The sequence below is a fragment of the Myotis daubentonii genome, chromosome 1, assembly GCF_963259705.1.
Source record: "Myotis daubentonii chromosome 1, mMyoDau2.1, whole genome shotgun sequence".
Taxonomy (NCBI): domain Eukaryota; kingdom Metazoa; phylum Chordata; class Mammalia; order Chiroptera; family Vespertilionidae; genus Myotis; species Myotis daubentonii.
Window position 1 is genome coordinate 146,116,948 of NC_081840.1, and position 18,162 is coordinate 146,135,109.

The 18,162-nt window shown below is 37.8% G+C and overlaps 1 protein-coding gene across 1 annotated transcript in view; it reads right to left on the reverse strand.

The window, feature by feature from the left end:
- Window positions 1–18,162, reverse strand: part of TBCK (TBC1 domain containing kinase) — a 175,633-nt gene that overhangs the window by 23,874 nt on the left and 133,597 nt on the right. The window contains exon 24 of the mRNA XM_059661769.1: window positions 3,700–3,875. Coding sequence (XP_059517752.1) covers window positions 3,700–3,875 — 176 coding nt within the window. The remainder of the gene's footprint in view (window positions 1–3,699; window positions 3,876–18,162) is intronic.

An 18,162-nucleotide genomic window follows, 5' to 3' on the forward strand; every position in this document is an offset into this window, starting at 1 on the left:
TGGACAGGAGCTCCTCTCTCATCCTTCCTCCACTTACCTGGTCAAAATTCTTTAGTACTTTCTTATAGCCTTTGGAATACAATCCAAACTTTTTATGCAACATTCTCCAGGAAGCTGCCTTTGCCTACTCTGGTCGCATTTCCCATCCTCATATATTCCAACCACGCACATCCAGAGTACTTGTAATTCACTGAATGTGTCCTTCTCACACCCTGTGCACCCAGACAGTATGTGTTTTCAGTCTGAAATGTCCTCTCTCTTCACCAATGGGAAGACCTACCTCAGGCACCATCTGGCTTAGGTGACCATCCTTATATTCCCATGGCCTTCTGGGTATGCCTCAGACATAGACATTTCAGGCTGTATTCTAATTATCTACTTAATGCGTCTGTCTTAGTCACAAGACTGTGAGCTCCTAGTGGACAGGGGTTCTCCCTTGCTGGGCAAAGTAGTCTTCAAACAGGATTAACTGGCTGAGTAAATGAGACTGCATGGCACTCAGGACTTGGGTCTTGGAGCAAATAGGAGCTCATCAACAATAAATGGACCTCTCACAATTAACGATTAATCCAGATAGAGGAGACATTCCTCAGCAGTGGCTACCACGTACCCCCACGTACACCAGATCCATTCAGATAAGGGTAGTCTGAACCTCCACCCAAATGGGATGAAAAAAAAAAATCTCACAAAACCTCATTAGTACCTACCCTGCTCTGCATACAAGTATCTCTTAATTATTGTGAAGAAATTTAAAAAACTTAATTATTTAGGGCACAGAGGCAAGAATAATGCTAACATGCCTAAGAATGAAAAGCACGGTATAATAATGAAAGCAACTAAGTTTATGTGTTTTTCAAATTAAAAAAAGTAAAACTGAACTTGTCTTCCCTTAGCTTTCAATATTAAAAAAAAAAAGGTAAAAAGTTTACAAATAAAACTGCAAAAACAGCCTTGACATCAAGCATGAGAATAACATCCCTTCAAAGTACTTCTGTTTACAGATACCACCAGTTGGACCACATTTGTTTACGTTACTAACACGACTCTTAATATGAACTCCAAGAAATTTGTAACTCAAACTATTTACAACTATTGAAGAAAACAAATTTGGCTAGTGTATATCTTTTTTTTTTTTATATTTTATTGATTTTTTTACAGAGAGGAAGGGAGAGAGATAGAGAGTTAGAAACATCGATGAGAGAGAAACATCGATCAGCTGCCTCCTGCACATCTCCTACTGGGGATGTGCCCGCAACCCAGGTACATGCCCTTGACCGGAATCGAACCTGGGACCTTTCAGTCCACAGGCCGACGCTCTATCCACTGAGCCAAACCGGTTTCGGCTAGTGTATATCTTTGATGCTAGTAACATTACTTATGGAATGTATGCCACTACATGAGAAACATTTTCTATTGCCTCTTTAAAATCTGCAATTACATAATGTTTTTTTCTGAAATCCCAATAATGTATTGGAGAACAGACATAACGGACTTTACTGTTATTTAGATTGACATTTTATATTTTTTCCTTATAAAAACAAAAATAAAATAAGATTTCCACAAAAATTTCGCTGTTTAGCCTCCTTGTTATAAGCTGTTCAGCTCTCATATTAAGGACTTACATCAGATAATCTGTAGGGTTTATTCTTATTCTACATTTGGGATTATGCCTTTATTGTCAGGTGGGTGAAGCCATCTCCATGTCCCCCAGCCTTCCTTTTCTGAACTCCCCACCCTCACTTGCTCACACCAAGTTTAGTGGCAGTTTCCTTAGATTGTTGATTCACTTCTCCTCACCTACAATCATAAAAATGGGTAACAGATTAAAATATTTCCTCTTGCAGGATATTTGTAAGTTAATTGAGAATATTTAAAATACAAGGTAAATGCCTGAAGCTTTAACAGACTTTCAGTTGAGGAGGTTCAGGACAGGCTACTCTCAAAGATAGCATCTTGGTGTATGGAATTTTTTAAACTGAAGAAATTTGAGAAACAACATGTGCAGAAAGGACTTTCTGACTTTCCCTGAATCAGGTTATAAAACCTGCACTGAGAAGTGCCCTCCCTATCCCAGAGAAAATCTCACAAGAGTGCTATTTGCATAAGTTATTTTAATTACTTTAATAATAGCCTTTAAAATGAAAATAAGGTACTACACTATGATGCTATGCTGTTCGATAATTTTATAAAAAACTATGACTAAAGATTCAACCAAAAGAAACATAAGCTAAAAAATCGAAGGTATTTTAAGCCTTTGAAGTAACAAATAAGAAGAACTTATAGACCAGGGGCCCCTGACCAGTCAACTGGAAATTAATGCTTGTTTGGGAGTCAGCACTCACCTACTCTGCTAATGAACTTCCAGTATCCCCGAAGCCTGAACAATCAGGGACATGAACATTTATACTCTCATCATACTCAGGGACCTCACAGCTTAGGGAAAATAGAAAGTAGTAACTTTTCACAAAGAGGTGGGGATATATCATTTGAATTAGTGGGCTCTCAAATAGTATTTTCAGTAATCAAAGACTCTACAAATTGCTTCAGAAGTTCTGCAAATGTATGGTTTTAATTTCATTTTAAAATTGTGATTAAAAATATGCACATGAAAATTTATATGGCAATTTTAGCATATGAGAAAATCCACTAACCTGCTAACCCTCACTTACATATCATCTTCATTTATAGTTAGGAAATGCTATGAATGTTAACTTATGAAGAATCCTATATAATAAAAGCCTAATATGCTAAGTGTCTGGTCATCCGTTCAACCAATCAAAGTGTAATATGCTAATGATATGCTAAGGTTGCTCAACTGCATGCTATGACTTGCACTGACCACTAGGGGGAAGAGAGTTGACTGGTAGATCAGTCGCTATGATGTGCACTGACCACCACGGGCAGACGCTCCAACCAGTAGGTTAGCTTGCTGCTGGGGTCCTGACGATAGGGACTGAGATGGCTGGACATGCCCTGAAGCCCTCACGATCCCTCGATCCCTCCCTGGCTGGCCAACCTCCTGCATCCCCCCCAAGCCCCGATCATGCACCGAGCCTCTAGTATTAATTATAAAAGTCTTCATTTATATTTTATATATTGCGTTTCAAAGAAAAACTATTTTAAAAGGGAGTTGCTCTGTTCAAAAACAAATTTGAAAATCTAATAGATGATGAAAAAATTAGGATAAAGATTGAACTGTTACTAATTTGTACTCATTTATACTTTAATGCCAAACAAAATCACCAGAAATTATGGTACATTTAATGTCAGTGAAAAATATGTTCTCTATAAGTCAATATTTTGAAGATTATAATAAATTTAATGATGAGATCTGGCAAACCCTCTTTAGCCTATGAGTTAGACCAGGTAAATACTTCTCATCTTTGCTGAAATTTTAGCCAGAGTAGGAAGGATTCAAATCCCCCAAGAACAACAGACACTAGAGAAACACAAAAACTAATAAAATATCCCAACATTCTGGTTTTGTTTGGAAAGCATTTTTGGGCCTCTGGTATGTAATAGTATCTTATAAAACATTATGCAACTCTACTATGGCATCCGGCTTGAGAGTTACTTAGCTATTTGAATTGAGAGGAATCCCAGATATGTTCATTGTTTTTACCACATGCCCTGTAAATGTAAAGGAATCAATATGAATAAGGCAGGACCACCCTCCAAAACCGCATGTACAAAGGATACTCTTCGTTATTCCGGATGTCAACCACCAGGAGCTTCGGTTTACTGGACTTGGTCTTCTTGGTGGGTGTTTTGAAGTGGCCTGTCACTGTGAGCTCACACAAGTCAATCAGGTCCTCTGCTGAAATCCGGGGAGAAACTTCTGACTTTAGGTCATTTAATGGGATAGATTCTCTTGACTGAAAGAAACATACAAATAACACAAATATTGAGAATATTATAGAGACAAAGTGTAGCCAGAAAAAATATCTTCAGGCTCTTGATATCAATCACTATAAGCACACAGGAGAACAAGAAACAATCTCCCAGTCTACTGTGTAACCATGTTACTATTGAGGCTTACACTTTTATTAGTCACAGATATAGGAAAACATTATACTTTTGACTACTACCAAGCTCTTGGTTCAAATGTGAAAGAGATGAGGAAGATTTTTCCTTATGAGAGCACTGTGTATCTTTAAAAGCAGTTTGTTTTTTTTTTCTTTTCTCTAGTTGGTTTGGCATAGTGGCTAAAGTGTCAGCCCATGGATTGAAGGGTCCTGGGTTTGATTCTGGTAAAAGGCTGAAGGGTTCTGGGTTTGATTCTGGTAAAAGGAATGTACCCTGGTTGCAGGCTCAATCCAAGCCCCGGTTAGGGCATGTGCGGGGGGCAACCAATGGATGTGTCTCTCTCACATCTATGTTTTTCTCTCTGTCTCTCCCCATTCCTTCCACTCTGTCTAAAAGTCAATGGAAAAATATCCTCAGGTGAGGATTAACAAAAAAATAAAGATAAAAAGCATCTTAAAAAATAATTTGGGCAATTTCTTGATGTAGAAACACAATTCTAGAGGTAGGCTGGGCTTCAGGAATAGGCCAGCCAGTGCCCGGGGCCCGTTTACAGTACACTCAGATTTGCCCTTCTCCATGTTGGTGTGATCTTTAGACTGGCTTCTTAAAAAGAAATTACAAAAATAAAAAGGGGGAGGAGGATGTTTATGTGTTAAATTTTTTGAATTATGATGCAGAGCGTTGTACAGCGGCTGAAATGCTTTGGTCGTCCAGTGCAAAAGCCTTGGCCGAGTTAGCCCGGTGGAAGGATGCACAAACCAGACAAGAGTTTTACCAGATCCAATAATGATGTGGGGAAGAGGTTGTGTTTTGTATCTTTCCAGAAGGAGCAATGCAGCCAGAGCATTATGTGTGTCACCACAATGGACCCCGAGAAGCTCCTTGTCCCTTTGTTCAAAAGACTGAGAGTTGCCCCAATGATAGCAATGCGGAAGAAGGAAACAAAGGCTACACAAGGGGCCGAGGTGCCAACATGGGGTCAGCTGAAGAAGTTAATGACTGAAGCCCAGCAGGTGGTAGAAAAGCAAGAAGTGTAAGCTACTCCCTCAACCATGTTTCTGGCTATGCTAGCATTGGTTAGCTGCTAGTCTTCTGTAAAGTCTCGTGCAGCCAAGTCCAAGGACTCTGAGTAAATATACACCAGCAGCAAAAGAAACTTTCATTTTGTAGCTAAAAATGTTAACATGTCTGTAGTTTGATTTCTCTCTTATTGCTGTGTTGCACTGGCATTGTTTTGTTATTGTTTTAATAGCCAGAGTTTTGTTCATGATGTTCAAGTTTTACTTTTATGTTTATTGTAGTAGCTTAAAAACAAAAAAGGGGGAAATGTAGGGAGCGGCTCTAGGGTCAAGCCTTGGACTGACCTGTGGCAGGGCCATAAACAAGTGCCAGCTTGGAGGGCAGAGCCCTCCTAGCATAATTAAGTTTGACCTTATAGTCCTCCTTAGTTCCTTCCTAGATAGCTAATGGACTGTGGGAGCTGCAGCAAGTGCTGCCAAAGCAAGGTGAAACTCACAAGAACATTGTAAACATACTGACCACTACCCTTGTTTTGCTTTGTGTGCTGACTATAAAATACTCAGCTTGCAGGCCATGGCGCTGTCTCTCCATTAGAGAAGCAGCGTCCCACTGAGCCCCAGCTGTATTCCCTTGTCTGTCTTCTTTAATCCTTCATTGCCCCTCCTCAGGCTCATTGAACATGCCCGTGCTGGACATAGTGCAGTATATTCTTTCATTTTTTTGTAAATTCCTCTGAGATATCATCTCACACCTGCCGGAATGTCTACCATCAATAAAGAAACAAACAAGTGCTGAAAAAGATGTGGAGAAAAGGGAACCCTAGTATACTGCTAGTGGGAATGCAGATTGGTGCAGCCATTATGGGATTTTTTTTTTTTTTTGAGAGTGGAATTTACTAAAAAATAAATAAATAAAAAATGGAACAACCATTTGGCCCAGCAATCCCACTTCTAGGAATATATCCTAAGAAGCCCAAAACACGAATCAGAAATAATATATGCACCCCTATGTTCATAGCATTATTTACAGTAGCTAAAATCTGGAAATAGCCCAAGTGCCCAGCAGTAGATGAGTAGGTAAAAAAGATGTGGTACATTTATACAATGGAGTACTATGTAGCTTTAAAAAAGAAGAATTTCTTATCCTTTGCAATAGCATGGATGGACCTGGAGAGTATTATGTTGAGTGAAATAAGTAAGTCAGAGAAAGACAAATATCACATGATTGCACTTGTAAGTGGAATCTAATGAACATAACAAACTGACGAACAAAAAGGGACCAGAGACATGGAGGTATGGAACAGACTGACATATCTCAGGCAGGGGAAGGGTGGATAATAGAAAGGATGGGAAGAGATTAACCTAAGAACTCAACTATAAAATTAAAAGTGTAATATGCTAATAAGACCAGACAGCCAAAGGACCTTCCGGACATCCTTCCAGATGAAGCCGGGGCTGCAAGGGCCAAGGCAAGCTGCCGCTGCTGCGAGGGCCGAGCCCCTTGCACGAACTTCATGCATCGGGCCTCTAGTATACATATAAGCATAACCAATGAACACAGACAATAGTGTAGTGCAGACCTGGGTTGGGGTAGGGGCTGGGAGGAGAGGGAAAAGGGGGAAAATTAGAGGACATTTGTTATAATGTCAACAATCAAATCAAATTAAAAAAGTGGATTTTATCAAGATCTAGATTAAGTGATGACAGTGGAAATTGACAGCTTTGTTCTATTTATTATCTCTTTTTACTTTCAGTCTTTCTCTTTTCACTACTTTTCCTTGGCTTACAAATATACCCAATATTTTCCCACCCACAGTGGAAAATAAATTAAAACACTATAGCAGATAAGAAAATTACTTTCCAAGTGGTGGGTTTTCCCCCAGCTACTAACCCTCTACCTTCTCATCTTTAGTTTGTTTTTCCCATCCACTCCTGAATCACTGCAACTTGGTTTGTCATGATACAGAATAAGGAGTGGACGACTGACAGGGGAAAGGAAGAAAGACACATGAAAGGCACTATAAGAAAACAGATGGAAGATAAAGGGTAGGGTTGAGTAAATAATGGTTCTTATGTTTTGAATATGGATGATTGGGGGGAAAAAGATAGTAGCAGTGACAGACAGTAGATAAGGGGATGACAAGTTCAGATTTAGATATGTAAAACTAAGGTTGCATAAGGTCTACCGAGCTGAAATGTTGAGAATGCATTTAGAGACAGAAACTGGTGTTTGGGGGAAGTCATGACTAGAGGATCATATTTTTGGAATTATAAGCATAGAAATTGAAGTTTAAGTCATGAGAAAGAGTAAACAATTTGAAGAAAAATGAAAAAAGGCAGAAAGAAATCCCAAATTTAGCAGGTACATCTATACAGTCTGCTGAGAGAAATCTTAAATTACGCAAACAATTAACAAGAGTTGGAAACACATAAAGTTGAGATTCTTTAGGGAAATATTCATCAATTTTTATTTTTCCACATGTCTATAATAAACGGACTCTTCTTTTTTAGTGCTACATATTTCAAGCTCACGTATGAGACAGGCTTTTGTGAATGGCACAGACATTAACTATCATCTCAAAGGAATTTTAACAATGAAAAACTATCTTCAGAAACTATCAATCTACAAGGATCTATTTATTCATATACTTAAAACAATAAATTGCTTCAGTGGCATGTTGGTATTTTTATTTCTCCCTCTTGGTTTTAGAGAAAACAGGGGGAGCCTGCTATTTCTATTACAGACATAGAGCATCTGAAATGGAGTTTGAAATAAAACCGTCATGCTCTGGATGCTGCATAATGTAGTTCTCACACTAGAGAGATATTTCTCTTTCTCAAATAAAAAAGAGATCATGTACATGAATATGAAACCCAAAGAACAGTGGACATAAATGTTTTTTTCAGTGATTATGAATTTATGTTAAAATTTTCACAGATGTGCCCCTGAAAAATTATGTGTAAACTAAATTTCTGTAAGGAGAGTAATTTCCCCTTTGATATATAATAACATTTTAGAGATATTTCATCTCTCTAGTCCTCAATTATTTCATGTATAAAAGGAAGGGACCAGGGTAGGTATCTTATATATTAGCTATAGAATTCTATGACTTTATTTCTGATTGATTTTTCAATTAGCAAAAGGTGCAAAAATGCCTGCTTACTTCCTGGGACAAAAGTTGGAAACCTGTACATAATACTTAACATCAGCAGAGCAGTTTCTATTACAGGGATTCAGGAGCGATTCAAATTGTGAAGCTTAGCAAAGTGTTGTTCAAAAAGCATAACATGCTTATATAAACGTATACTAATAAGAGCTTATGCATTTCAAGACAAGTAGCTGGGAAATATTTCATAGTTTAAACTGGTTGAAGTGAGGGCAGAAAAGATGGAGGTTACAGTAAGTGAACACTCTCGCATAAGTGATTTCTGGGGCAAAAAGGGGGTCAATGTGGCAATGTATGCCAGGAGTGGTGGTGAATGCTACTGTGTATGTTTCTGTAAGTTTCTGGAAATAATTTTCAAAATAATACCAGAACCTGATACATTTTATAGGCTGAGAGAAACAAGATTAAAAAGCTAAACATGACAGCAGCTCCACTCAGCTGAACTCCTATAAGTGGAATTGTGATACTTCCTTCAGGAATGTCAGAGAACTGATTCCACATAGATCGTTATGATCAGCTTTCAAAGGCAGCAGAGATTCAGGGTACAGCCAGCTGGTGGCTTAGAGGTCACAGTATTTTAGTTAGTCTCATTGACATTTTCATCCCAAACTCTAACTTTCCAAGGTACAGTCTTTACTTGAATTGGGGTGTTTACTTCACTGCTACCCTTTCCCTAGTAGAGATAAGTGCTACCATTTTTGTTCAGGTTTTCCTTGTTACTTGGGAAATTGTCCCATCACTTCCCTCACTATAGAACCAAAGAATGTCAAATAAATGACCAAATATTATCTGGCTGGAAGCTTCAGTGAATCTCTGTGGAAGAATGTGTGGAGATCTCCCTCTCCCACATACACATTGCTCTTCAAGTCTAGTCAATATTTTTCCAACTCCTTCCCAAATTCACAGGATTGCCCATTCTATGAACTCTCATGATATTTTCACCCAATGGCAAGCAAAGACCTTAAATATAACTGGCTTAAACTAAAGTTTGGCAGTTTCTGGGAGGACTGATGCTCTCTGCATAGAGAGCCTACATTTAGAACTGGTTCCCAAAGCTGAAACATAAGACAGAATTTAGGAGTCAAAAGTTATGGCTTATCTTAACCTCCTACTGAATATTAAAACATGTTGAAAAGACATTTAATAAAACTCAAGAAATCAGAATTCATGATCTTTTCATGAGAAAATTTATCTCTTAAGACAAAAAACAGCAAAACATTACAAACAACCTAAGCATAATATAAAGATATCCTCTATTACCACTGTTCTTTAACACTGTTATAAAGAATTGGGTGGATCAATTAAATAACAGAAATATATAAAATGTATAAAATTGGAAAAGAGGAAAACTTATCAGTAATTTGCAGATGATATACAACTAGGAAAAGTGAAAAACTTATAAACAATGAGAACAACAATTGGCTGATAAATGACAATGATGATAATTAATGATAATGAAAACTTAAAGTGTTCAGCATGTGCCAGCAGTGTTCTATACATATTAACTAATTTAATCCTCTGTAATTCTATGAAACATTTAATATTTTACCTCTATTTTATGGACAACAAAGAAAACGATTGCATAACTACACACCTGGTGTGGCAGAGCTGAGATTAAAAAAGTAATGTCTGCATTTTTAATCACTACACCAAACTTCTTGTAAAATCAACAATCTTTCTATTGATTAAAATACTAGAAAATATAATAAAAATAAAACATCTCAATAATAACAGCAACAGAAAGGCTCAAATATGAACAAATACCAACAAGAAACATAAAAGAAAACTATAAAATAAACAATATGTTTATTTTCCCTACTTATACATACATTGAATTCAATCACAACATATATACCAAAATGATTTCTCCCCAGGGGAGTGAGAAAAGACATTCTATAATTCATGTAAAAACACAGTGCCAAATGTATAATATTATTTTAATAGCCTCTTGGTACTAGAAAGAAATAAAATGAAACGAATATAAATGAAAAAAGAATTCAGAAATGAATATAAATACATGTGGGAATCTAATTTATCATAAGGGGTATTTGGATTTAATGGGGACCACTTAGTTTATTAAAGAAAACAAACATTATATTAATCTTAAACTAATTCAAATATCTATTTGATAAGTATAAAGTTTAAAATCTATCAATTAAGTCAAGTCTGTAGGACTCAATTTGACTCCTGTTTGCTCAGTGTTTGCTTTAATTAATTTCTGTAGGATTTCTGAACAATAAACTAGAATTCATACTGATGTATTTTGGAATAATTCCAGTTTAGCAAGGTTTTTTTTTTTTTTTAAAAAAAATTAGTAGTAACTTCTCTTTTTTTTTAGCAAGGTTTTTTATTTGCTCATTTTGACTTTGGGGGAAAGGATAAAAGAAATAACCTTTAGCAATGATTCTCTGGAAGATGTGAGATTGTTGCAGATAAAAGCTGTCTTTTCTTTTTTTATTATATACCTTTATTTGTTAAATCCTGTGTTGGCACCTGTACAAATCAGGTTAACAAAATGAATTTTTAGTAACAGGTTTATGTCTCATAACATGGCTTGTTTATTTAGTTTGCATATGTTATAGGATATCCTGGGAGAAGGGCTGGAATAAACAGGACATTTATACCCTGGAATTGTAAAAGTCATTGCAATGACTCCTGCATATAATAACTATGTCTGTTGTTGCTAGCCTTTCTGCAGAATTGTGCCAGAATCCATTTCTTTCTAAATGCTATGGAATGTCATTGATACACAAAAGGACAGCCCTGTACTTTGAGGTTGCATAAGGCAGATCACAATGCAAGACCCAGATATACATTAGAAGTTGAAATTATCCTATCTGTGCCCATGGCTCTTCATGAAGAAAATATATTCTATAAACTTACTGTGGAAAAACATTGCTACAGAAGCTATCTCAAATCAATAATTAATTAAATCAGCTGCAAAGGAATAAAAAAACTGTCACAACATAACCTTCCTAGCAACTGCTGTGTGGATATGCTAATGCTGATTCAAAGCATCTTCTGATGTCTATAGGAAGTGTGAGCTGCCTTCTCAGATCAGTTCAGCTACTAGCTTGGGCCAATCCTAAATAGGATATTCTACTAAATACAACAATTGTTATTTCACCAAAGATGATAATAATATTTATTTTCTTTTGTGTTTCCCATTAAGAACTTCACCCCCAACATCCTCCTACCAAAAACTTCTAAACATCTCTCTTTTCTTCCCAGGCTACCCCTCCTCCCCCGCAAAAAAATCATCAATAAAACACTCTAGAAATCTAATGCTCCTTCAGTCACAATTCATTTTTGTCCGGCTCTGGGCATTTTTTATGCTAATTTCACTGCTCCATTCAGAACAGACTTGTGCACAACTGAAATGTCCACATTTAGAAAAGTGGCACTTAGTAATTTGATGAGTAGGATGAGAAGACCCAGAGATTTCTATAATTCAGAGGAAGAAACATTTTTAATATGCAACTATGAAGTACGATTTTCTAAGGTAATCATACAAAAAAAAAGGATAATAGTGAACGTTTAAAAATATAGGGACATGTATTTAACATATAAATGTTTCAAACTTCGTACTGCTGCAGCTAAACAATTAGATTTTTAAATGTGAAAAGCATGAAGGGTCACTAGGAAAAGTAAGGAAAATTTGAATCACAATTTACAGTTTCTTTACCTAGAAGTACAGAATGACCTTTGAGTTATTTCAGTAATTGTATTTATTTTTAACTGTTTCATTCTACAAAGGATTTGAGATTTTGGCCAAGTTTATCCTTTCAAACAATCTAAAACATGTTTTTATCCCTTCCTGATATAATATTTCCACCTGCCAAATAGTTTTCTGGTATGCTGAATTACATTACACCCCAAATTGGGAACTTACTGTGGTTTGAAAAGGCAGTTTATATAAAACTAGGGGCCCGGTGCACGAAATTCGCGCACTGGGTGTGTGTGGGGGGTGCGGGGGGGAGTGTCCCTCAGCCCAGCCTGCCCCCTCTCACATACTGGGAAGCCCTCAGGCGTTGACCCCCATCACCCTCCAATTGCAGGATCGGCACCTTGCCCAGGCCTGACGCCTCTGGCTGAGGCGTCAGGCCCGGGCAGCGGGGACCCACAGCTGCAGCGGCCCCGCGATCATGGGCTTCGCTTTAGGCCCAGGCAAGGGACCCCTAGCTCCTGGGACTGCCAGTTTCGACCGTGCCCAGCTCCCATCGCTGGCTCCACCCCTACTTCCTGTGATCACTGGCCAGGGCGGAAAAGGCGCCTGATTCTCCGATCATGGCTGGGGGGCAGGGCAAAGGCGGCCCTGGGGCCGCCTTTGCCCTGCCCCCCAGCTCTTAGCTCCCCCCTGGGTTTCCGATCACTGTCAGTGGCAGGGGGCTTCTTCCTGCTTTCCCTTTTGCCTCCCTGCATTGTGCCTACATATGCAAATTAACCGCCATCTTGTTGGCAGTTAACTGCCAATCTTAGTTGGCAGTTAACTGCCAATCTTAGTTGGCAGTTAATTTGCATATAGCCCTGATTAGCCAATGAAAAGGGTATCGTTGTACGCCAATTACCATTTTTCTCTTTTATTAGATAGGATGGTAACAACTCTGCTAACTCTGGACTTGGCAGCCTCTCTTTTAAATGACATTTGGAGCTGGAGAATGAACATCATGGTGATCATGGGGACAAGGATGGGCATTGATGATTTTCTTCCCATTCGTCTGAACTGAAGATCTGTTCCCAACCACCTGTCTTCAAGTACCCTCAATTAGCAAGACACTGTGAAGAGATGCAGTCCACAAGTCCACACTACTATGAAATGAAGACCTCTCTATAACTGTAAAGGCCTTAACAAATTAAATTACCAAGTGTTTGAGTAGGTGCGTAATAAATATTTGCTGAATGAATAAAACTTAGTCAAAATTCTTTTAAAATGATGAGGAAAAAAGGAAAAGGAAAATTAAAGACTTAAAAAAAATCATTATCCTTCTCCTGCTTTTCCTTAATCCCCACCAATATTTCTCTCACTTCTTTACATTTCTTCTCTGGAGGCAAAATTGTTCATATTATTAAGTTTGCAGGAGGGAGAACAGTTTGTCACTTTTAATTACTGATGCTTTCCATGTTATATGACAACTGTGTTTATACTCATATGTACTCATATATTAACACCCTGCCCTTATTACTAAGATCACTATATTCATTCTGACTTGATTTAATAGGGTTATCTTTTACTGATTTCAAGAGAGAAATCATAAAGTGTAGTGCAGTAGGAAACAAGTTGTTGTTTTATAATATATTTTATTGATTTTTTACAGAGAGGAAGGGAGAGGGATAGAGAGTCAGAAACACTGATGAGAGAGAAACATCAATCAGCTGCCTCCTGCACACCCCCTACTGGGGATGTGCCCGCAACCAAGGTACATGCCCTTGACCAGAATCAAACCTGGGACACTTCGGTCCGCAGGCCGACGCTCTATCCACTGAGCCAAACCAGCTAGGGCGGAAACAAGTTTTTTGAGTCCTGTATGAATTTCACATTCTAATTTCTTCCTACATGAATAGTTTTTGAAATACAATGTTGTAGGTCAGTTCCTCTGATTGCAGAACAGGAAGGGGTGGGGAAGCCAGGAAGAGAGATTTAGAAGAGGGCTTGTCCTTGGTAGTAAAAAACAAAAAGAGAGGGTCAGAGAGTGAGCAGGCTGCGATTGCAGAGTTGTGAAACAGGTTGTGGTTTCGGTTCAAGAAAGGAGAGTTAACTTGCCAAAAAAGGTTAGATATAAATAACTATAAAACAAGTAGATTAGTATACAAATATGCAAAGAATAAATACAAAAATAACAATTAACCATAAATATGACTATCTTATCATTGAGTCTCCTCCCATGAATAAACATTTCTATTTAGCTGTAAAGCCATGAGAAAATTGTGTGCACATGTTATGAATTATGCCAGGACCTTAGCAAAAACAGAGAATCCATGAGTCAGCCCTCAGAGATTGATTTAGTAGATATGGAATGTTTGTGGAGACTCAAATATGCAGTTTAGCAAGTATTATAGAACATTTTGAAGACCATCTTTCAGATACATTGTCTTATGGAAACAGAGCTAGAAGAGGCCAAGGAGGATTCTCAACCCTAGCCATCAGAGAATGTGTGGCTCTGCCAACACCTTGATTTTGAACTTTTAGCCTCCACAAGTATGAGGCAATGAAACTACTGTGGTTTTAAGGGGGGGGGGGGAAGGTTACAATGTTAAGCTAGTTGAAGTCTGAAGAAGGGATTAGGGAGGAACAAGAAAGGATGCAGGAAACTGTTGTAGGAAAGACAGCAGGTAAGAGATGATGGTGAACTTGACTAAAATGATAGCATCAGAGTTAGTGGGAAATAGAGATTTATGAAAAGGGCTTTCTGATTGATTAAACATGGAAGGAGAAGCAGGAGTCAAGGATGAATTTAGAAACTGACTTGAATAAGTTGGGAAGTGATAATGGTGATTATTCATATAGGAAATTCTGAAGGAACAGTGGCTTTAGGGGGAAAAGAAAATAAATTCCATTTCGGACATGTTAATTAGAGGCTGCTTGTGTTGAGTAGGCATTGGCTATATAGGTCTCCTAGAAATAACAGGAGAAGCTAGAACTGCAACTAATAACAGGCTCATGGCAAATGTAAGATGCGAGTGTATAGGACTGTCTAATTGCTGTCTTGTGGGAGAATAGGAGGCCTGCACAGAACCCTGAGGATTGCTACATATAATGATATGGAAACTGATGAAGACAGTGAAAGACATTGAGTGAAGGTAACAGAGAGGAAAGAGGAAAACAAGATCAGGAAAAGTCATGTTTGTAAAAGAGAGAACAGTTAACTGTTCTGAAGGTTCCTAAGAGACCAAATGGGAGCACACAGTTGAAAAGAATGATTTGTGACTTTCATCAGGGGAATGGAGAAGGTCGAATAAAAAGTGAAGTGAGCATAAGAAGAAGGTATTTTTGCCCTGGTCAGTGTTTTTCAGTGATTAGAGTGTCAGGGTGCCCGATTAGAGTGTCAGTCCATGCACAGAAAGGTCGCGGGTTCAATTCCTGGTCAAGGCACATACCTGGGTTGCAGGTTTGGTTCTGGTCCCAGTCAGGATGTGTGCAGGAGACAACCAATCTCAATCTCTCTCTCTCTCTCTCTCTCTCTCTCTCTCTCTCTCTCTCTCTCTCTCTCTCTCCCTCCCTCCCTCCCTCCCTCCCTCCCTCCCCTTTTCTCTTCCACTCTCTCCCCAAAAGACAAAAATCAATGGAAAAATCCTCTGGTGAGGATTAACAACAACAACAAAATAAGGCATTGTTGTTTGTTTTTCTTGCTTGTTCATTTGTTGATTTCAGTTTTATATGTTTCTTAGCTTTTTCTGACTTTTCACCTGGTACATAATCTTATTAACAAAAGTCACCCCAATAAATGAATAAAAAGAAAAAGCCAAAGCTGCAACCATGTTAATGGATAATGTTGAAGAAAAAATACTTTTTCAATAAAGTTTTTCCTAAGATAAAAAAAAATAAGTTGTGCTAGAGGGTAAGATAAATACATTCTGTATGTGTGTATGTGTACACATAATAGAATAATTTAGCCATGCAAATATGAACCTATTGTAGAATGGTGATATTCTCTATCTTTAGATTTACATGTAATTGAGACAGTAATGTGATATTCTTGTAATCACTTACTCCTTCTTTAAGGATGTGAGGATATTTAGCACCAACAATTTGTCTGGAAATTTTAATGCTGCTCTCAGGATGAATAGCTAACAATAATAATTGGATAGTTTTGTAATCTCATTAGCATGAAAAATGGATGAAAATATGACAGGCTATTATAAGTAATACACAAAATGTAAATTATATGTAAATAAAACAATTGGCTAAATTATTAAACACTAAAAAATAACAAGTAGCACAAATTCTAAAAATAATAAACCTGTTTCTAGTAAACTTCATTTTCCTCAATATGATGTTAATATAGTTTTTCCACATAATTTTAAGCCAGCCAGTCCTTGATTCTGACAGACTACTCAACATCAGCTATTTGCTTCCTTAACTTGAGAAACAAGTTATCACTAGCTCTATCCAAGTTGGAGGAGTTCTCTTACTGACTAACAGAAAGAAAACCCTGACTTAGCTTAGAGACAGGTCAAAGATATTCTCCTCCTGCTTAGAAACTGTTCATAGCAATATTCTCTTTTTAACATTAGATGGACTTCAGAAATCTTGATGGTGTGTTGTCCTCTCAACTAGCCAAGTCATTTCTTGCTAAAGACTCAGCTTCCACTAACACCATTCTTCTAAGTATATGGGCTCATAATTAATTAAAATACAGAACAATAAAATCAAATTAAATTCACAGAGTTTAAGAATATGCCATTTCTTTTGCTCATCTTTTCCCCTTTCAGCCATTTATATAGCCTCATTTTATATATGGAGTTATATATTTTTCCCTATGATATTTACAATAGGGTGGAATATATTGATGAAAGCACTAAACTCAAATAAAATGTAATAAAATTAAATACAACATATATATACAATATGGTGATATCAATAATAAGAAGAAAGGATCTCTGGTAGGCTTAGACTATAAAACTCAAAAAAGGTATATTCAAAGTAAAAGATGATTACATGCATGATTAGAGTAACTACATTAAGTTATTTAAAATATAACTTCAGGCCTGTATATTTAAGAACTCTTTTATTTTACGGTGAATAATTACAACTGCCCAGCTTCTTTCAGCTCTTTAAGTACTTAATATTCAAAGTCACAAGCTGAGTGTTATCATAAGATCTTGGCCCCTGAATACTTAAAACACCAGAACATTAACAGTAGAACTACATAGTTTTATAAGTTCCCTCATTAGCAGAGGAAATGTGAACGATTCCAGTTCTTTACCAAAGCACAGTATACACAGGAAAGAGCAAGTAAAACAAAATTAGATAAATATGCATTATTATTTTTATTTTCTATGACTCTTTTATTAGGGTAGTGTTAAGATTGCTCATGGTGATTAAAAACAAATTATTTTCTCTACATCCTCACAGCACTAGTACACTGCTGGTCGAAATGCAGACTGGTGTAGGCACTATGGAAAACAGTATGGAGTTTCTTCAAAAAAATCTATACTAATAAAAGGATAATATGGTAATTAGACCAGGAGACCTTCCGGACTTCCTTTCAGACAAAGCCATGGTGGCGGGGCCAAGGCAGAGGTGGTTAGGGGCGATCAGGCCAGGAGGGAGGGCAGTTGGGGGTGATCAGGCCAGCAGGGGGGACAGTTGGGGGTGAGCAGGCTAGCAGGCAGAGTGGTTAGGGGTGATCGGGCAGGCAGGCAGGTGAGCGGTTAGGAGCCAGCAGTCCTGGATTGCGAGAGGGATGTCTGACTGACGGTTTAGGCCTGATCCCTGTGTATCCTGTGGGATTGGGCCTAAACTGGCAGTCGGACATCCCCCGAGGGGTCCCAGATTGGAGAGGGTGCAGGCCGGGCTGAAGGACACCCCCCTTGTACGAATTTTGTGCACCGGGCCACTAGTTATATATGAAACGACCATTTGACCCAGTGATCCCACTTCTAGAAATGTATCCTAAGAAATCCAAAACACCAATCAGAAAGAATGTATGCGCTCCTATGTTCATAGCAGCACAATTTACAATAGCTAAGATCTGGAAAAAGCCCGAGTGCCCATCAGTAGATGAGTGGATAAAAACACTATGGTACATTTACACCATGGAATACTATGCAGCAGTAAAAAAAGAAGGATCTCTTACCCTTTGAGACAGCATAGAGGGACCTGGAGGATATTATGTGAAGTGAAATAAGCCAGTCAGAGAAAGATAAGTATCATATGATCTCACTCATATGTGGGATCTAATGAACAAAAAAAAATGATGAACAAAATAGATGCAAAAAACATAAAAGCA